Here is a 22,757-nt window from a genome sequence, read left to right as displayed (position 1 = left end):
ACAAACCTCATTAGACAAAATTTAGTGAGAAATAGGTCCAGTGAGTCTTAAGCAGTCTGTAGCGGTGCAAAGAGACAGAAAAGAGAAAGAACCCCAGAAAGAGAGTTACCTGACGTTTTTATGGAAGGTGACTCTCCTTCCAAACAATAATAACCCTCCTACTCTCCACGTTCCTTACCACCTTTCACTTTCGCCATCAGCTCTCTTCAGCACAGGTAAAGTGCAGTTAAATTTTCATTTGTTGTTTTTTTATTGTGTTTATAGTTTTTGTGGTTGACTTTATGCATGTAAGTATTATTATACAGGTATAAATAAGCAACATTTTCACTTAAAATGCTTCATAATGCGTAATTTTTGGAGGTCTGTAACGGATTAATTTAATTTACAGTATTTCTTATGGGAAAAATTGATTCGGTTTTCGAACAGCCTTCTGGAACGGATTAAGTTCGAGAACCGAGGTTGCACTGTATATACTTTCTTGCTTAGTAACTGAAGTTTTTATTGTTGTTGTTTTGCTTTAGTGTTGAATATGAACTATGAAGTCCGGGTCTATGACGAATTTGTTATTCAAGGTAATACAGCCGTTTTCAAATGCCAGATACCTAGTTTTGTTAAAGACTACGTCATAGTGACGTCATGGATGCGGGACGATGGGAAAATATTTCACATTGGAAAGAAAAAGGGTAAAGTATAATTTCATTTATTAATATATTTTCTTGCTATGTTGATGTTGCTATTAAACGTAGTTAAAGATCTCACATTTTCAGCATTCTATGATAAAATTTCTTCCTAAGTATAAAGATATATTGGTCAGAATCAGCCTTTAGCGATCTCTTTAACGAGATTAGACCTCAAATTTTCAGCATTCTATGATAAAATGTTTTCACAACTATAAAGATATTGATCAGAATTACCCTTACAAAATCTTTTTAACGAGATGAGAGCTCACGTTTTCAGCATTGTAAGATGGGATATCTTCACAGCTGTAAAAATACTGGTCAAAATTAGCCTTACACAATCTCTTTAACGAGATTAGACCTCAAATTTTCAGCATTCTATGATATAATGTTTTCATTATATTAGCTTTACATGATCTGTTTAACGAGATGAGAGCTCACGTTTTCAGCGTACTATGATAGAATGTCTTCACAGCAATACTGGTCAGAATTACCCCTACACGATCTGTTTAACGAGATCAGTTTTAATTGCCTGTGCAGTAAATGTAATATTTTCTAAACTGCTAGATGTCATCAATCAAATTGTATCTTTCAGCTTATGAACAACGTAATGAGAAGGTTTTCTTCTTTAATACACGTGGTTCCTTTAAATATAGTAAAATAAAAACTGTTCGTGCCTCACACTCATGTTCTTAATCATCCAATCAGACGAACGCAAAGAAAGGTTATCAACTTCAGTAAAAACATGGTTTTCCAATTACTTTAGAAACTTCAGACTTTTAGACTTCAGTCTATGTTTGAAATTTCACTAGTTTATATTATAAGCAGCGAGAAGGATAGAAATTAACACAGCCTTCATGTGTAGAATAGAAATTACTACTATAAACACTAAGGTTTGGCACCAACTGTTGTATTTTTTCCAACTGTGAAACCAGTTATAGTAGAAAAAAATTACCACATAAACGAATTATTTTCCACATTTTTCCTTGGTTCCTGTAGATGTCTACATTGTGGAAATGTTATAACTAGTGTAAAACGGTTGTAGGAATTATTATTATGTATTGTAAGCTGACGTATATTTAAGTTACTTAAACACGTATACGCATATCTATTAAACCAATTACGACATTATAGCAGGTGATCTACAAATACTTGGCAAATAAGAAAATATTTTAATAATTTAAAGACAACAATACCAATTCAATTGATAAAACATGGTCACTGTGTCTAGTTCTTCTTTAATATTTGATTCACTCCCTCTGGCCTTGATAACTCTTGGAAACGCTGTCGCATATGATGTACGAGGGACTCGGTGTAGGCAGGAATGAATTCATAGTGCCACGCGCGAATTGGACTTCCTGCAATTCCAAGGAGCTTTTTTGTTTTTCTCTTGCATTTTGTTACCCATTATCTTCTAAAGGTTTTCAATACAGATGAGATGTGGACTGTTGCCCGGACAACGTAATATCTTGATCCTTTCACTTCGAAGATGGGCCCGGCATGGCCTAGCGTGTTAAGGCGTGCGACTCGTAATCTGAGGGTCGCGGGTTTGCATCCGCGTCGCGGCAAACATGCTCGCCCTTTCAGCCATGGGGGCGTTATAATGTGACGGTCAATCCCACTATTCGTTGGTAAAAGAGTAGCCCAAGGGTTGGCGGTGGGTGGTGATGACTAGCTGCCTTTCCTCTAGTCTTACACTGCTAAATTAGGGACGGCTAGCACAGATAGCTCTCGAGTAGCTTTGTGCGAAATTCCAAAAAACAAACAAACACTTCGAAGATAGTCCTTCATGTGAAGCAATGAAATAAAGCTTAAGGTACAAGTAAAACGAAATATTATCTTGATTTTACGTCTAATCTACAGAGAGTATGGATACTATCAACATTTTAGCCCTGCAGCATGGAGTAATGGATCGAAGTCATTATGCAATGTGCACTGGTCAGCTCAACTCACCGAAGTGATCCTGAATCATTGGCTTTAACCGGTAACTTTCACAAAATGCTGGCGTACCACGCCCTGGAGAGCGATGCGTATCCATATCATCTCACCAACTAGACGCTTCACAATGCATTCAAAAACTCTAGATAAAAGTCTTCTCCATTGAACGTCGTACAAAATGCTTTTCGTGTAGGTTGAACTTTAATTCTTACTGAGAAGTCCACTTTGCTTTACATTGCTTTAGTACATTCACCACGTTCTTTGGTCCAGATGAGTTTTGTTTTCCTTATCTTGTTGGTAAGAGAGGGTTGTCTTTCTTACTTGTCTTGAAAGAGCACAGGCAAGACCGCGAGGGTGCACGGTGACAATGACTCCTGAAATGTTCTGCCATGTTTTATTTCTGAGACCTATGGACGACAATCGACGATTTTGCAGGTTCAGATGTTTAGAACAGATAGTAAGCTGATGTGCAATCTTTCCTTCTACTCCTTCCCTTATGCCACTCCCCACAACCAGTCTCTCTATATCTCTGCACCGAGCAGCTTACAGTAGACTAGTTGAATTTAGCTCTTCTAACATTCTGCCTTATCGAAAGTCCCTCTTTGTTCAAGGAAACAGTAACTACTTTTTTTCGAGGTGCGTCACACGTACATTGTAGTAGATAGTCTTCTAAACTTACTTATGACCAAAACAACGGCTGATGCAAAACTCAGACAACCTATAAATATTCTTATATAATAATTATACAGTACTGCATCATCGATTAAACATATTTGCGTCCACATGCGTTAGGGTCTCAAAACAGACAGTGATTCTGAAGAAAAACATGAAAACATTGGGTGAAATAATAATTTTTTCCACCATTTTTTCTTCTTCATATTAGATTCTTTTCATTATTCTCACGTATCATCTTTTCCCACATTTTTCTCTTTGTTCAAAATTTCAAATGCATTTTTATAGGAATATTCACAAACACAAATGTTGATATCATGTTTCTCTAACTTTTGTACAGATAGAAAATTTGTTGAAAGTTCCTCGTCTCTGAAGCATATACATGTTAACGTTTTTACCTTTCTCACTAGGAGTGTTGGAATGAAAGCTCTAGACACAGAGAGAATTAACAACTTCAACACCTAAGTATATTTTTTTATTATTTTATATCATGTAATGCAAAAGTTACTCTAGTGTAAAACATGAGGTTTTTACAACAAGGGTGAAATGCTCTTGAATACACTGTAAGTTTTGACTAATATAATTCATTTAGAAGCTTTCTGCCTTATATGTTGGAGGAACTCGTAGTAGTGAAAAGAAGATTTGTCCTGCAGGTACTATACTGCAAAAACTTCACAGTAAGTGTTCCCTAAATTGATAGAAAAAGTGATGAAAATGTAAGATCATCACCTAAATATATGTGCCAGGTCATGCAAGGCTATATGTCAACCAAGAAGCTAACAATCCGCGCTAGCCGTCCCCAATTTTAAAGTGTAAGACTAGAGGGAAGGCAACTAGTCATCACCACCCACCGCCAATTCTTGAGCTACTCTTTTACCAAAGAATAGTGGGATTTATCGTCACATAATAATGCCCCCACGACTTAAAGGGCGAGTATGTTTGATGACAAAGATTCGAACCTGTGACCCTCGGATTACGAGTCGAGTGCCTTAACCACCTGATCATGCCGGGCCAGCACCTGTCTGTGACACCCCTAAAACTGTTACCTGTGGTTCAACTCAATTTAAACTCCTCAATGTTCAAACACTGTTTTTGTGTTGAAATTTCTTTTATTGATTATGTACTTTTCTTTCTTCAGTATTCAGTTTCGATACCAGCTATTCTCTGTTTCTCTAAACATTTTAGCTTTCAAATGTTGAGTTTATTTTCTTTATGTATACATTGTATACCTGTTTATGATTACCAATTAGCACGTGTTATAATTCTTTTCGGACGAATCTCAAATTTATTATATAACGTATTTTAATGTATTACTATTCCAAGTAATTGGAAATATTAATTTGAGCTTAATAGTTAATTACCTGTTAATATGTATCAAATAATGTTATTTTCCAACAAGATTGATACGCACAATGCCCTTTTTTAACACAAATGCATTTTAATATACAACATAAAACAATAGAGTTTATACTAACGGTTATTACTAACAGTTTTACAAATTTACAGACAACACTAAGTCTTGTATCCGGTATAGAACTGAATATTTTATCGACGATCCAAGTTCACGACAAGCAAATTAATTCTGAGTTTATATTGTTGCACCTCGCTTGAGCTAACGACGTCACTTTTGACTAGCATCACATCGGCTAGCAGTTTGCGACTTACTGAAGAATATATTTAATGTTGTCGTAAAAACAGTAACTCCAAAGTAATTCACTAAAGTAGAACGGTTTGTAATGTTCGATATCTATAAACATTCCTAGCCAAATTCTTTAGCTTTCCAACTAATAAACGTTAATCAAAATTATAGCATCATACCTAAACGGCACTGACTGTAGCTGTCCAATAATATTTTCCTTTTTTCTTCGGCTAACTGCTTTTTATAGAAATCACGTGAATTTGCAGAACTTTCGACAAAATTTGCTCGCAACAATATTGTGAACAAATAAAACTATACTAAAACAGGTGTTTACACTAAAATAAACATACACTGGTAAATCTGTTACGTTATTCACTGAATACTTTCTAAACATTTTAGTTTTACTGCATGGAACGATTTCCCATTGAAAATATAACAGTTATTTTTCGTTCAAATTAAAGTTATTTATATCAAGTATCCATAGAAAACGTATAAAACACATAGTTATTTAAAGTTCAAAATAATTTAACGCATACCATTCTTTAAAATTCTAGAAAATTTATTTTCCAAACTTTACTCTTCCTATGGGACAGCTGTAAGTCTACGAATTTACAACACTAAAATCAGTGGTTTGATTCCTCTTAGTCAAAGTAGCAGACAGCTTCGTGTGGCTTTGCTATGAGAAATAAAACCACGCGCGCACACACTCAAACTTTAGAAAATTAACCAATTTCGATAATTGCATTTTGCTGCACTATTTGAAAATTAACTAGTTTAGAAAGATGAATATTAAATAATATGTTTTTATCTTCATTGTGACTAAATGTTGCATTTCAGAGTTTGGAACTTTTGTACATTAGTTCTTGATTGTGGATTTTCAATCAGAATTTATATAGGAAACTTATTCATTTCCCAGTTTTATGTTTTAAACTACTGTATTCATTTCTACAATTCAATTCAGTTAGTTTTAGTAAAACAGGCACTAGAATTGGTATTAATATGTGTAGTTTTTAAATTTTTAGTTCCATACATAGAATACTCAAATGAATCTTACCTAATATTTTTTGCGTTACAAATATAGAATGCATGTGCTTATATAACCTAACAAATGTTTATATGGATCTGCTGAGTACTGCGGTTTCAAACTTTTTCAGCTTTCATCAGCTCAGGGAAATTTTATCCAAATATGTCTTTAGACGAAGGATACAGCTTGGTGAGGATTTTGTTTACACACATAAATATCTTTGAAGTCTCTCATACCGAAAGAGATTTCGAAGTTTTCTTACGTTGTAAACTGTGCACTTAAATGTTTTTTTTTCAAAAGAGTAAAATGCATATATAAGTGCCTCTGTGTGTGGAAAAAAAAATGTCTACGTTTGCTTCCATGTCTTCATAAATCGGTAACGTGAATGGTTATGAACTCTGTTAGTTCGTTTGTTTTTCACACAAATACGCATAGACAGGCACCGCTAGAAAACATATACAGTCACTGGTCACGCTATTAGAATCTCCTCCTATCCCTCTTCTATACAAACAAATAAATTCTTAGAACATTTATTTTTATTTATACAGATGTGAACTAGTTTGATCATGTGATATGTCGTGTCATTAATTGAGCATTATATCTCAGTATGAGTAGCCATATCACGTTTACTCCGCTAAACAGTGGGAGAGAAGAGGGATCTCTCCTAATTTCAAAGTGGCAGGATAATATGTGCTCATCTAACAGAAACGTAGTTATCAAATCTTTCATCTTGATCAGCTGTTCAGCGAAATCTGCCATCAAAGTATATGAGCAGTGGTAATTGGAAGAGACACCATTAAAACTGTGGCCGCCAACTGCCACTGGCAGGCCAAGAGAAAAATCGATGAGACAGGGTTGTAAGGTGAAACAGCTGTCAGGCTGTACTCTAATTGACCTATTCATCCGACAGTGATCAGGAGTAAGCTATCTTCAAGTGTTAGGAACGTCGCTAGAACTGACACAGTAAAAAAACGAGCAGTACCACAAAGCTCAAATGAAATGAGGAAAACACGACTTCTGTCCTGTTTAGTGCACAAACTGCACGTTTAAATGACCGAAAACTTGTAACGTGATTGTTCAGTGTGAAACTAATGATATAGACGTGAAATACTTGACTGTATTTCTACTTACCTGAAAATGTTCTTATATTTATTCTAAAAACGAATCACACAGCTGTGTGTTACCAGAACAACTTAGTTTAATTTTATCCTAACAATATCCAAACTGAAAATTTTACACCCTCAAAGATAGTAAAAACAAAAACTTGGAACAATTATATGTGTGCGCGTGCGTGTGTTTGATGTCTTGACATTCTTTAGGATATAAATCTGCTGTCTCTTATTCTGTTGAATTTCACGCAAATTTGTGTGTTTTCGTATGAAAAAGTCACAGTGAGCCATCTGCTGTGTCAACCAAGAGGAATCAAACCGCTGATTCTGACATTGTAAATCTGAAGGCTAACCACTGTCCTATCAAGGAACAATTTTGTAAAAAGTTACTTGAAGACTATATTCGCAAACCGTCTTTAATTTTGAAGTATTTGTTTGAAATTAAGCACAAAGGTGCGCAATGAGCTATCTGTACTCAATCCACCACGTGTATCAAAACCCATTTTCTAGTGGTGTTATTCCGCAGATATACCGCTGTGCCATTGGGGACATTTTGAAGTGAGTTTGATTGTTTATTTTAAGTTAATTACAAAGATACACAATGGGCTATCTGTCTGTGCTCTGCCCACCACGGGTATCGAAACCGTATACATGCCGCTGTGACATTTGGAGCCTTTGAGGTGAGAGACAAGTCACCATTACCCACCGCCAACTTGTAGGCTACTCTTTAGCAACGAAGAGTAGGGTTAACCGTCACATGATAATGACTTAAAGGCTGTAAAAGTGAGTATATCCAATGGCGGGATTCGAACCAACGACCCGTAATGTAGAGTATACTAACCAAGCTAACAAATGTATATAAAATCTGTTATACAGAGGATCGTCTTACTTTTAGGTTTTTGGACTGAAACTTCATAAGCTCTTGAAATATTCGATTTTGTTTGTACTCTCTTGTTATTAAAAGCCCTTCTCCCCAGTGGCATGGCGCTCTGTCAATGGACTTACAACAGTAGAAGGCTGTTTTCGATACCCGTTGTCAGCAGAGCACAGATAGTCCATTGTGTAACTTTGTGCTTAGCTTCCAACAAACAAACAATTATTATTATTAGAAAATGATTAGCACGCCTGACTTTGAATCTGAGATTTCTGGGTCCGAGTCACACACCTCAAAAAACATATGCGATCTACACTTTGATACCGTTGATTAATTGTAAAACTGATGGTCAAATCCAATTATTCGATTAAAATATTCTACGAGTTAGCGATGGGTGGTGTTGACTAGCTGCTTTCTTTCTATACTGAGACCGGCATGGTCAGGTGGTTAGGGCGCTCGACTCGCAATTTGAGGGTCGCGGTTTTAAATCCTCGTCACACCAAACATGATCGCCCTTTCAGCCGTGGGGACTTTATAATCTTACGGTCAATCCTACTATTTGTTGATAAAAGAGAAGCCCAAGAGTTGACGGTGGATGGTGATGACTAGTCGCCTTTCCTCTAGTTTTACTCTACTAAATTAGAGACGGCTAGTGCAGATAGCTCTCGTGTAGCTTTGCGCGAAATTTAAAAAAACAAACAAACAAAAAACTTTCTAGTCTGTCATCTCAAAATTAGAGACATCTAAATATAGCTAGTCTCGAGTAATTTCGCGCGACATTCCACAAACAACAACCATCAGAAGGATCAACGCAGTGGAACTTCCTCATATATACACTTGTTTATTGTTCAACTTGATATTACCAGAAATCGCAAGGAAGCTGTTTCTGTATGAATGTATTTGTTTCACTATAATAACTCTTCAATTTTGAAATATAGGAGCTGACTTTAAAGTTATATTATCCATATAAAAACAGCCACCAAAGTAGAACTTGACTTAAAAGATATAAGTAAAAACACAAAGCTCTTCAACTACGTAAATAACTATTCTTTTTTGCAGTTTTTTGTAAAATAAGTATACTGAGCTCAAATGCTGTGCAGGTAGAGATGTGGCTTGTATATAAATGCAATCGAAAGTTTCATAAATGTATTGATACAAGTACATTACTTACTGTAGTCATTTAGTTTGTTATTTACTGTTGTAACAGAGAAATTTTAGCCCATTGTGTAGCTTTGTGCTTAAGTCAAAACAACAACAACATATAAACTTATTTTACGTCCTTTAAAAATATGATGTTTTTTTTTTGTTTTTTTTTTCGCTTTCTCTCTGCAAATTGTAATGGACTTAAAATGCGCATTGGTAGCCATTTTTATTATACGTAGTACCATCTGGTGGTCACATATTCTTTAGAATTTTAACATTTATTTTTACATTATTAAGATATTCGGAATAAGAGCTACAGTCCTTTATTAATTATTGAAGTGATGTTTAAAAAGCAAGTAAAATGTTAACGTAATACAGGATTTGAACTGTGGCTTGTCTATCTAGGGAGTACAAAAAAATCTTATTTCTATGAAGTATAATTACAAAAATAATATTTCATTTTTGATCTATAAATGGAAGGAAACATTGTGGTTACCCAAGTGTAAATATGTTGTACATTTTATAAATTTGTACTCTTGTTATCATGGGTTATTTCTGCTAACTTTACCATCAGATCAATACCACGAAGTGGAACAAATAAGATAGTTTTCATGTGTCTCATTTATGATACATTTAGCTTAAGAAAAAACCAATAACATATAGTTACATTACGTGAATTTTTTTTTACTACGGATTCTTGTATTTCTTATTAAGAGGCAAACTTTTCAAAAGAAACCAGACAAACATTTTATAGAATTCCATGATTTTCTGCTAAAAAAAGAAAGATCAGTTCAGATAGAATAGTCAGATATAATATGGTCAGTTTACTTTTTAGCAACATAAGAAAAATACAGAAGTTTTTGTTGTTGTTTTTAGTTATACAGCATCATAAAAGACGAATCATTTTAAGTATAAAAGATCTAGAAATCCTTTGTGTTATCTGCTAAAGTAAACGAATGCTGCCAAAATTAGAATATCTTTGTTAAATGACATTGAACAATTACGTTTAGCTGAAACGTACGGTTAAGCCATTGCTCATAGCCATCATATAACAGCACCATTTGAAATTGTTTTATTCTTGTTGTTTTTATTTTATATTAAGAAAAACAAACAAGTTTAAGTAAAATAAGAAATGTTATTATACTTATGGATCTCGTTATTTGATATAATGATACAATGAATAATGTAAAAATTCCAGCTTTTCTCGATGAACAATTTTTATAAATGGATTACACATTACCTCAGTTACAACACCAAACTTTAGTTATTGTGCATCTCTGCTGGCGTTCTAAATTTAAATACTCTACATTCTTTAATCAATAAGAATTCGATTTTTTTATTGACTTAATACTGATCAATAGGTTTTATTATCTCTCATTTTAAGTGGTTTGGATACCGTATAGACGGATTTCACTTATCGAAATCACAAGCATAGTCGAAAACATGTTGGTACTATTTCTACCATAGCAGATAAAAATTTTAAAAAATAATTAAAATCAAGCTTAGTTGAAACATATCTAAAATGACCAACCACAAGAGTAAGAAAATAGATTTTATAATGCATTTTTTTAACTTAAAAATAAACATACTGTACTCTCTCTTAGAGTCAAATCTGACTCAATCATGTTTTATACATCTATGTAAAGCGCAATACTTTGTTCGCATAATAGTGACTCTTTAAAACTCAATTCCATTTCAACTGAAAATACAGAAATGTTTGTATTTGCCAAAACAAACCTAAGCACCCTTTTAAATGTCAATTTTATGTATACTTCATGGACACAGCAATCGAGGTTTATTTATCTTCATACACGAACAATATGGAACTTTAGATAGAGTATATACGTAGCAGGGTTGAAAACTTTAATGAACTGCAACTGCCTGTTGAAAGGTAAAGAAAAACCTGAAACATGCCTCAGTATAGAGGTTGAAACGTCGTCTCCTTTTCTTTCAATAGACAGTCCATTAAATTTTTTAAACCTAATACGTGTATATGCCTCTATACCTCCCAGGCAAATATATTATGTAGTGCATTAGTTTCAACCGTCCGATTTACACTGATACTGTTGTTCTCCATATTTTAATTTTATTACATAAATATATTTTTTTTATTATTACAACTATAAGAAATGTGTAAGGTAAAGGCCTGGGCGTTTCTCATTTAATTAATTAACTTACCTTATATTTACACAATGTTCCCTAAAATTTGAATATAAATTAATCCATCATCAGTATCATCTCTTTCATAAAAAGTGCAGATAAATCAGATGATAATGTAAGTAATTTTTTTATTAAAAATAAACAAACTAAATAATAATTCAATCGATATCAGTTTTGTTTCTCACCTATTGGAAGATCTAATAGCAATTTATATAACTTTCATCGTTGTGCTTATTGAAATTTTGTACCTGATAGCAATTTATACAATCTTTATCGTTGTGCTTTTTTAGAATATTGTACTTGATAGCAATTTATTATGTTTTTATAGTTTTAGTTATTTATTTGATGTGATTATAATATCAATTTCAGTTTTCATTAATGTGCTTGTTCAAATGATTTACTTGATAGGAATTTACTTTCAAAGTTTCTTAATCTATTTAACTTCCTGGTGTACATTTCAGATCTGTTTATTCTTGTCGTTCATATATTTTATTGCACTGTGTTGAGCAGAAAGATCACTGCCATAAAAAGTGTTTCTATATCTTGTATTCTTAGCACACTATCTAAACTCTGTGCTTTTATGAACTACACGACGACTATAATCTGTTTTTGTATCATAAAATAGTTACGCTTTTATTATTATCAATTAATTTTGCTTTTAAATATAGTTTTTTTATTGTGTGTTTTTGTAACATTGGCACATCTATAGATGGCTGGTGTTAGACGTAATCCATCACTAGTGGGTCTTATCGATTATGATGTAAGGCATAAGATGATTAAATAGCTTTAAGTGAAGATTTTTATACCCATCATGTAAACAGTGCTTATTTCATACAAGATTAATTCATTTTAATGAAAATATTAGCTTTCATTTCATGTGAAAAGGAACCTAACTTTAAAAACTGTTTGAGTCAAAGTATAGAGAATTATAATAGTTTCCATTTTAAAAGTTTATTTACATCACACCCATGAAGCATAGCTTATATGTATTTCGTTACAAATTTCTCTGGTGAACAGTTAAATTAGGGAGTGAATATTATTGGTCCATTACTGGACTGGCTGCTTAGTTTGTGTATTGCCTAAGGTTCCGTTCAGGCTTAAGATTCTAATTCTTATAGAACATCTGCACATTTGTTGGTATGTCAGAATTTAATGCATAATAAAGAAGTTGAAAACACACATGAACTAACATGGAATGTTTAACATACATCAAAGTAATAACTTGAACATAAACTTTATGTCAAACTTTTTTAAATTATAACATTGCTTCTGAGTAAACAACATTTGCAATTCGCTTTCTATCTACAAACAAATAAAGATTTTGAAGTGGTCCCACCCTTGAACATCATACATCTTATTGATCATGAAAAAATCCAGCAACTTTAATAGTTTGACTTTGAATCCCTTAAGGATATTCAACGTTATATAAAGTGTCAAGATTGTTCGAGATTGACTTACTAGGCTGGAAGTAATTAAACAAGAGATTTTACAGGTGGCCCAATATGCTCGGAGACGTTAGGCCGCAATCAGTCATAACATTTCGTCTTTATATATATATATATATATATATATGTATGTATTTTATAGCCTACAATTGTTACAAGCAAATCTGAATTATTACTAATATTCATACGTGCATCTACTTCTATGTCCCCCGTTGGAACAACGATAAAGTTCGAGCTTTGATTCTCTGCGGTGGACACAGAAGACAGTCCAAAGTGGCTTTATTCTAAAACAAACAACAACTATATTTCTAATTCATTTATCTTTGAATTACGAGACATACGCTAAATAAATTTACTGGATTGTATACTCACCATTTGTTATTCTTTTATGTTTGAAACTATTTAATTTTGTTGTTGTTATTATTGCAGAGAGCAGTCATATGGTCTTACCAACTGGAGAACTTATTATCGTTGTTGGTCAGAAAGATTTATTGCTTAGTGGAAAACACCGCTACTTCTGTCAAACAAAACACGTTATTAGTGGAGAATTAAAACGTAGTATAAATGGAGGACGTCTCATTATTTCCGGTATGTACACGATTAAATCACAGAAATATATACCTGTATAATACGATCAGTTAGTGTGGTACGATAATTCTTCATAGTTGTATTAAACCTAAGGGGTTGTTTTCTATAAGCTAAATATTTACACCTGGTTGTCAATTGCATAACTTCATCAGTTATTTTCACTTGCATAAAGTATTTTCGTCTTTTTGGTCTATCTTGTCGTCAGGGTGTGTCCTCAAATAAAAAATCTCAGTATTATTGCGGGAACAAATTAAAGTGGCAATACACCCCCAAACCTCACTGGGTACATCACATTGTGTATCTTTATGTTTAATAACATATTACAGAAGATGTTCTTTCGTTAGTTAGCAAAAATATCGAATTGTCAGATATATATTGTATGTTTGAAATCTTTCGGTGAGAATATAACTTCAATGAATCATCTAAACCGGTTTTTTTATCTCTTATTAATTTAAGTCACGACTGACCAGTGTACTGACCAGTACACGAATCCTCCTTATTTAAGCATTAAAATAAAAAGTAAACTTTCAGTCCCCTCTTCCTTGATTATAAAAAAAAACTTCTGTTTCAGAACCTCACAACAACTTTCCTCCTAGAATTAAAAACAGTAGGCAACAAATCCAGGTAAAGGAGGGAGAAACGGTTCACCTCCCCTGTACTGCAGAAGGATATCCAGTCCCTTCATACCAGTGGTTTCAGCAGGACGGTTCCAAGTTTCGTAACATCCAGCCCGATGAAAGGGTTGACATCCATATGGGGACGTTAATGTTGACACCATCTCGAGTCTGGGACACGGGTCAATACGTATGTGTGGTCAACAACAGCATGGGAGAGCAGCGCGTGAAAACGAAGCTGTTAGTCACGGGTAAAATATCCTTGTAAAGTTTTTAGCAGACTGTATATATATATATACACATGTATAATGCTGCACGTGAAAACGAAATTGTTTGTTGCGAGTGAAACATCGTTGTAGAATAGTTAGCTGCCTGTATATATATGTGTGTGTGTGTATAATGAAACATTAATGAATTAGCAGTATTTCTTAACGAAACGACATGTTTACATTTGATAATTTATATACATATACAATAGTGAGACTCTGTCTTCTTCATTTAATGAGGTAATCTAATTTCTAAAGTTTCTCATGTTAAAAACAAGGAAAACAATAAGAATAATAAATCGCCGTAAAATTCAGAAAGTAAAGATGTATCTGAACAGTTTTTTGTTTGTTTGTTGTTGTTTTTTAATTTCATGCTGAACAGACTGGGACTTCTGATTTAACTCTTAGCGAAGTTCTGGACACTACACAGCTGACACCTCTCCATTTTATGTGTACAAGCAAAATAACTTACCACCCACAACGTCATACTTCGGCAAGACAACTTTTATCACTAAAAACAAATGAACTTGTGTTTATTAGTCGCATCTATCAACCATTAAACAAACAGTTTATCCAGATTCTACTTGGAATATTTAATATCGTAAAGCAGGACAGTATGGTCAGCTGGTTAAGGTGCTCGACTCGTAATCTGAAGGTCGCGGGTTCGAATCCCCATTACAGCAAACATGCTCGCCCTTTCAGCCGTGGGGGCGTTATAATGCGACGATCAATCTCACTATTCGTTGGTGAAAGAGTAGCCCAATAGTTGGCGGTTGGTGGTGATGACTAGCTACCTTCCCTCTTGGCTTACACTGCTAAATAAAGGGACGACGTCTAGCGCAGATAGCTCTCGTGTAGCTTTGAGATAAATTCGAAAACAAATAAACAAACTAATAGCGGTACTTCATCAGGAACCTATTAGTTCGTAACCAAACAGCCCAACTCTCATGGCACACACACACATACACTTCACAATTAGTAAATGTAAAAGTACGTGTAACACTGACCTTACAATGATAAGATAAAATGAATAAAGAAAACTGGGTAAATAGTTTTTATTTCGATAAACCTGACCTGCGCACAAGAGGTTTTAATGTGATTACTTTAAGACATTTTTCCAAAAACATAGCTTGAAGAAAAAGAACTGAAAAACAAATGACCTTTAATTCAATTGGGTGCTTAAATCTTTGCATTAGGAATGAATGTTTTTGTTGCATGTGAACTCAACCCTCCATTAGGTTACTAGCTTCACCTGCCACTGTAGTATACTTAACTTACTATTCTGGTCATTTTCAACATTTCTTGTGCTACTTGCAGTCATTTTCTGCTTTTTGTTTGTTTTTCTCATTCTGAAACACTTGATCGTGTCATGGTTTAATAACTGAACTACTATAGTACGTTATCACTGTATATCTTCATTCTGTTTAGTTTTGTTAACGTAGCAAAGTGTAAATTATACAGCAACATTCTTAGGGGAAGATTTTTTTTAGAAACGCATTTATTTAAATTTATAAACAATGATATTAATGTTTATGGTGTTTTGATTATCGGACGGTTATATCTAATTATTGAATATATTTTTACGTTTTATCGTATTTCAGCCCCACTATCGGTGCTTATTTTACCTGAATCTATTAAAGTGCAAGAGGGACAAACTGTGGTGATGAACTGCAGTATCACCGGATATCCTGTTCAGTCTATCGTTTGGCTTAAGAATCAGCGCCCTCTATTGGCAAATAATAGGATTCGTTACTTGACAAGAGAAGTGTTGGAAATTAGTCCTGTTGTGCGAGAAGACAAAGGAATGTTCCAGTGTTTTGTGTCAAACGAATTTGAAAGCGCCCAAGCATCAAAAGCTTTGTCACTTGGAGGTAATTAAGCAAACGCATTTTTCTAATTAAACGAAAAATAATATACATATGTATATCGTTTTAACGTAGAAAAATCCATTTTGGACAATTTCGTTTTATTTAAGAGCCTGAAAAGGTTTACAACTTATAGACTTACCGAACCTTTCAAATCAAGGAAAATTCCGTGTTATTGATTTTGACAAGGTTCCATCACTGATATTAATTTTTTTTAAACTTGAAAAAATATATATAATAATTGAAGAAGGTATTGTTTTCATTAAAACTTTTCATCATTTTCTATAATTTTGAATTAAATCATTTGTTAAAAGATGTTTATGAACATTTTAATTAAGCTATTGTTAATTGAGCTAAACTTAAATATAATGCCAAATATATTCATGCATTTGGTTTTCGTATTACTTCTCAGGCTTTCTTTCAAGAAGTGGGATTGAAAATGCTTCCAAACTGTTCTAGTTCCTTTCTTTCTATTATTTTCTGTTTGTTTTCTCAGTTTGATGTGTATACTTTCCCTAAAATTGATCTATATTCTTGTTTTCATGGTTGTCGCATCAATCACATTAGAGCACGAACAGGGTTGACAAGTTTGACTTATAGATTATACACCATGATGAATGGGTTTTGATTTACAGATGATCCTCCGGGCTTTTCTTCAACCTTCTCTACAGAAATCTTAGCTCCAGATGCATCTGTGTCTCTCAAGTGTGTTGCTACAGGCAGCCCTTTGCCACAAATAACATGGTTTCTAGATGGCGCGCCAATTAACGAAAACCTTAGGTTTCGAATCGGGGATTTCGTCACTAATGATGGTTATGTCAACAGTTTTGTAAACATTACATCGTTAAGAACTGAAGATGGTGGAATTTATAAATGTGTAGCACGCAATGCTGTAGCTGCTCTGTCTCATTGGGCGAGATTGAATGTTTATGGTTCGCCTTATATCAAGCCCATGAACAACGCCTCGGTCTTGGTTGGAGATACATTTGAACTATCGTGCCCATATGCTGGATATCCTATTGATTCAGTTACCTGGCATAAAGGTAAATAGATAAATAAGTATATGGGTTTTCTGTAAGGCATGATTTCCACGTGGTTTAAAAAAAGTGTAACTAAAATACTTATATATATATATATATAACACAATGTGTATTTTTCGTTTGTAATAATGAATTACTTATCACTAGATTTAGATTATTTTGAGTGTTAAAAAATTCATATACGGAAAAGTATGTATGTTTGTGTGTTTGTTTTGAGTTTCGCTCAAAGCTACATAGGGCTATCTGTGCTAGCCGTCCTAATTTAGCATTGTAAGACTAGAGGGAAAGCAGCTAGTAATCACCACCCACCGCCAAATCTTGGGCTACTCTTTTACTAGCGAATAGTGGGATTGGCCGTCACTTATAACGCCCCCACGGCTGAAAGGGCGACCGTGTTTGATATGACTGAGATTCGAACCCGTGACCTTCTTATTACGAGTCGAGCGCCCACACCACTTGACCATGCCGGGTCCATTTTTTTGCCAAAAGTAAGTTTTTTTTCATACATACTAAGGCCCAGCATGACCAAGTAATTAAGACACTCGACTTGTGATATAAGGGTCGCGGGTTCGAATCTCCTTCATATCAAACATACTCGCCCTTTCAGCCGTGGGGGCGTTATAATGTAACGGTCAATCCCACTATTCGTTGTTAAAAGAGTAGTCCAATAGTTTGCGGTGGGTGGTGATTACTAGCTGCTTTCCCTCTAGTCTTACATTGCTAAATTAGGACGGCTAGCACAGATATCCCTCGTGTAGCTTTGAGCAAAACTCAAAACAAACAAACATGTTGGCTCTGGTTGTCGATGAATAAGCTACTTTCTTCATATTCTTACACTGATAAATTATGGACGGCTAGCACAGATAGTCCTCGTGTAGCTTTGCGCGAAATTAAAAACAAACAAACAAAACAAGGAACAAAATGTCAGAAATACCAGTAACCAGTCGCTTAACATAAGGTAACAACGGCTGCAATCTGAGATAGAAGACATAATATAATTCTGTTTACTAGGTTAAAAAAACATCGTGAGAAAACATATACGGTACTTTATTCTTTATGGAAGGAAACAGTAACGATTCTTCAAACAATAATCAGCAACATTTTAAAAAAGAAACAATTCCTTAAAACCCCAACGTAGTCACCCATTCAGAGCAGAACAAGGATTAGCTAATTAAAAAAAACAGTACTGGTTATGATATTCAAATTTAATCCATGTTATTCCCACATGTAATTACTTCTGTTTTTATGTGTTTTCACACGTCTTTATTTGTTTGATTAAAAGTAATTATTTTCCTATAACTAGCTGGTAATAGTAAGTGAAGCAAATAACAGTCCAGTGCTTTTGTTTTTTAGCATTTGTTAATTATTTTTTCCCCACTTCTTCACTCGTTATAATGAAAATCTGAATTGCATAGGAGGCTTATCCCTTCCTCAGAGCGGTCGACAAACCGTTCATCCCAACGGAACTCTATTCATCCAAGATATGGAAAAGAAAACTGATGAAGGTGCTTATATTTGCATAGCGGCCAATAATAAAGGAGAAAGCTATTCTGAAGAAATCAACGTCAAAGTACTTGGTAAGTCACTTCTTTTACGTAACAGTTTTAATCCAGTAACCAGTCCTATGATAGAGCTGAGATTGTTAAAAATGTTCTCTGTCCTTAATCATGCTTAAACGTTTATTTTTTATTTTATGAAGTGCAAAAGTTTAATGTATATTTTACCATTTTTTATATGTATACTTTAAATTAATGAGTCTGTACACATACATGTGTGTGTTATATAACTTCAGTTTTCAAATATTTTTAATACGTGTGTACTTAATAGTTTGTCCAAACACTATGTATTGCGTAAACACTAAAAAAATGAAAAAACTGATTATTTTAAATTATTTGTGGTATCTGTATAAACAAAGGGTCCAAACTAAAATGCCCTTTCATCAATCGACTCTTTACCTCTGCTCTCCGTAATCCGAGGGTCGCGAGTTCGAATCCCGGTCGCACCAAACATGCTCGCTCTCCCGCCGTGGGGGCGTTATAATGTTACGGTCAATCCTACTATTCGTTGGTAAAAGAGTAGCCCACGAGATGGTGGTGGGGGGATGATGACTAGCTGCCTTCTTTCTAGTCTTACACTGCTAAATTAGGGACGGCTAGCGCAGATAGCCCTCGAGTGGCTTTGCGCGAAATTAAAAAACAAACAAACAAGAAACAAACTTCTATTTCCCATGGCTGAAAGGATGAGCATGTTTAGCGCGACACGGGCGCGAACCCGCGACCCTCGGATTACGAGTCGCACGCCTTACGCGCTTGGCCATGCCAGGCCTCTCTGCTTTCTAGCTACTTTATTATTCATTATGTTACGTTTAGATACTACAATGCTAAAATCAGGAGTTCGATTCCCCTCGGTGGACTCAGCAAATAGCCTGGTGTGGCTTTGCTATAAGAAAACACAAACACCTTTAAATACTTTAAGATTTGAATACCGTTTGTAAGGAAGGCAGTTTATAGGGTGACTAATACGTGTATTTTTACATGACGTATTTCCATAGCTTGCAACTGTTTATATGTTTAATTACCACAACATAGCATTAGGTAATGGATTCATCATATAATTATTGTACCAATTATCGATAAAATAACACTAGAAATAAAAATATTAACAACAACGCAACGCCCTTGATACAACGTTTAATTGTACACATTCAACCACCTTTAAGATCTTCATACCGATACCATCAGTTGCATTTGTCTACATCGAATTGATAATCTGTGTGAAACAGAGAAAATCAAAATTAAATATCAAGAAATGACAAATAACTTCAATAGAAACACACGTGTTAATTGTATATACACATATATATATTATATATATTATATTATATATTATATATATGTGTACATACAAAAATTTTATTATGAATACATGTACATGCCTATATTTATTTATTTATGCTGGTATACAAATCCAACTAGGAAATTCAAGATACAACATTGCAGGCTAATTTCGAAATTCAACATTTTAGCATGAGATATTAAAGTACATTATCCAATAATTATAACTTTTATATACAAATTTTAGCATACTGGTTCAATACATTAACTTTATATGAAATAGATGAACTTTCATCACACATTTACAAACAAACAAAAACTAAATGACATAGTCGTATTTTTTATATTGCTTATTTCATTTGTATTTCGTGGAAACTCAAGACAAGTATAAAAAATACACAAACTTCTCAATCGTTTGCCCTCAATTTGGTACAGAAAATACTCCTTGAATGAGTTTTTTTGTGTAAGTCGACTTATTTGTATTAACCAAACTATCGTTATGTGAAATAATATTATATAAGACTGTATAACTGTAATATATACCTACTTCTTCAGAACACTGATGTAACAATAAATAACCACTTGAGGTTGGTATCGAAATTCATAGTTTTTAATAGGTTTCGCTATTTATTCATGTATTTTCCTTACCATTGCTTGATATAGTTGATGTTTTTTTTAGTTCCTCCTGTTATCAGTCCGTTTGTCTTCCCGCCAAATCTTCGAGAAGGCATGAGAATTACTATTACTTGTTCTATTCTTGATGGAGACCTGCCAGTCAGAATCAGCTGGTTGAAAAATAATAGCTCTTTGGTCCAGCAAGACAAGGTGGTGATTGAAAACAATAATGAATTCTCTTCTACACTATTTTTAAAAGAAGTTCGATTCGAAGATAAAGGAAATTATACATGTTTAGCCAAGAACAACGCTGCTTCAACTAGTTATACAGCTGAAATGGTTGTCAATGGTATGTAAAGTGGAGCTTGGTCATATTAGAATAAATTAACCAGCGAAGGAATTTCTGTTTTGGATCTCACTTACGACGTAGTTAACGTATGCAATAACATTTTGTTTTAATATTGCAAGTATTTTATACCTAATGGTTCACTGGCTATTAAAACGTACTCGTACATATTATTTCTGTCACAGAATTTTTAATACAGATTTAATTTAATAGAACATTAAATTCCGCACAGCCTACTTATTTTTTTTTAAAAACGTAATTAAATCACGAAAGCGAGTTTCTTTAATATTGGCCCGGCATGGCCAGATGGTGAGGGCCCTCGACTCGTAATCTGAGAGTCGCGGTTTCGAATCCTCGTCACAACAGTCATGCTCCCCTTTCAGCCGTTGTGGCTTTATTATGTGACGGTCAATCCTACTATTTGTTAGTAAAAGAGTAACCCGAGAGTTGGATGTGAGTTGTGATAACTAGCTCCCTTTAGTCACACACTACTAAATTAAGGACTGTCAACGCAGATAGCCCTTGTGTAATTTCCTTAATTTGGATAAATGTGAATTCCAAAAACAAGCTGGAGCTTACCCAAGTGAAACATTTATTAAACGAAAATTAATTCGAAGTAAAATAAATTAAATGAGTAAAAAATTAAGATTTTAACTTGCAAGTTTGACGAACTGATATTTTCTAAATTAATGCATCATTTTGTATCCCCCCAAAAAAGTCAAAATATTAGAAGTGTACAAAATCCATTTTAAAATTTTTTAAAATGTTTGAATGTAATTTTGAATATTTTGTCTGACCCTATGCAGTACCACCAAAGTGGAAAATTGCACCAACAGATCATTCTGTTGTGTTTGGAGATACTGTTGTTATGGACTGTCAAGCAGAAGGTTTTCCACATCCACGTACCTGGTGGGAAATATCTGACGGTATAGTAGACGAACATTTATATTAAACAAACTGATAGCGACTTTCGTATACGTTTATTAGTCCTTGTTTTGCTATAGATTATAAAATATAGGTTATCATAACATTTACAAAGAAGTTTATGAATTCAGTTTATTGTAATTTATTGCATTTATTTTGAACTTGTTAACTGAGAAATATAACGAGACTGGATATTCGTTTATCGATTATTTACAATGTTTTACTACTGTTATGCTGACATTTGTAAACTGTTTTGAAATCCTTAATTGTTTCATTGCTTTAGTAAAACTTGTATATCAATGGACTTTACTTAAACAAGTATACTATTAGTAAAATGTCTATTGTGAAACATTAGCATCTAACCTCTATTAAGTACAAAAAATGAACGAACTCGAGTTTTATTCTAAAACACTTGTAAAACATAGATATAGGTGATGGCTCTAAAACACATATAAAAGAAATGTTTTTCGTAGGTCAGATCAAAAATATTTTTCTATGATCAGAATCCCTGCTACCACCTTTTATGGACTCATTGAAAAATACGCAATTCTTTTATGATGTGTCACTACTAAAAATAAAAAAAAAATCATTATTGTATGATCTTAGACAGTAAATATTTCTTCTAATTTTCCAACAATCTTTCAAACTACTTTTGTGTTATAGTGTTCAGATATGTATATGTGTACTATATAATACATCTCAGATAGACCTCAGATGCCTATACGATCGCGGATTTAATTTGACTTCCTCATTGAAAGATCCATTCGCAAGTAAGGTTTTTATTATTAACAAAATGTGTTCGTTCATTACAATATAAAATTTTCATTATATTTTTTACTTTATTTTAATAAAAGAATTCAACGACTGGTGTTAGAACATTCTTTGTATGTTCAATATTGGGAGAATGTTACTTGTTGTTAATTTCCAGTATATTAAATTTATTATTTACCGACACTTTAATTTCTTTTTGTATTAAATTAATTT

At 33.8% G+C, this 22,757-nt stretch overlaps 1 protein-coding gene across 3 annotated transcripts in view; it reads left to right on the top strand.

Moving 5' to 3' along the window:
* The window catches only part of LOC143252689 (cell adhesion molecule Dscam1-like), a 125,489-nt gene that overhangs the window by 70,752 nt on the left and 31,980 nt on the right, over window positions 1-22,757 (top strand). For all 3 annotated transcript variants that reach the window (XM_076505221.1, XM_076505222.1, XM_076505220.1), the window contains exons 3-10: window positions 522-683; window positions 13,111-13,269; window positions 13,841-14,134; window positions 15,751-16,020; window positions 16,650-17,057; window positions 18,470-18,631; window positions 20,568-20,852; window positions 21,656-21,775. In XM_076505221.1, the coding sequence (XP_076361336.1) occupies window positions 522-683; window positions 13,111-13,269; window positions 13,841-14,134; window positions 15,751-16,020; window positions 16,650-17,057; window positions 18,470-18,631; window positions 20,568-20,852; window positions 21,656-21,775 (1,860 nt within the window). The remainder of the gene's footprint in view (window positions 1-521; window positions 684-13,110; window positions 13,270-13,840; window positions 14,135-15,750; window positions 16,021-16,649; window positions 17,058-18,469; window positions 18,632-20,567; window positions 20,853-21,655; window positions 21,776-22,757) is intronic.

Source organism: Tachypleus tridentatus, chromosome 6 (assembly GCF_004210375.1).
Source record: "Tachypleus tridentatus isolate NWPU-2018 chromosome 6, ASM421037v1, whole genome shotgun sequence".
Taxonomy (NCBI): Eukaryota; Metazoa; Arthropoda; class Merostomata; order Xiphosura; family Limulidae; genus Tachypleus; species Tachypleus tridentatus.
Note: the sequence above shows the minus strand (reverse complement) of the source record. Positions and strands in the feature narration are given on the sequence as shown.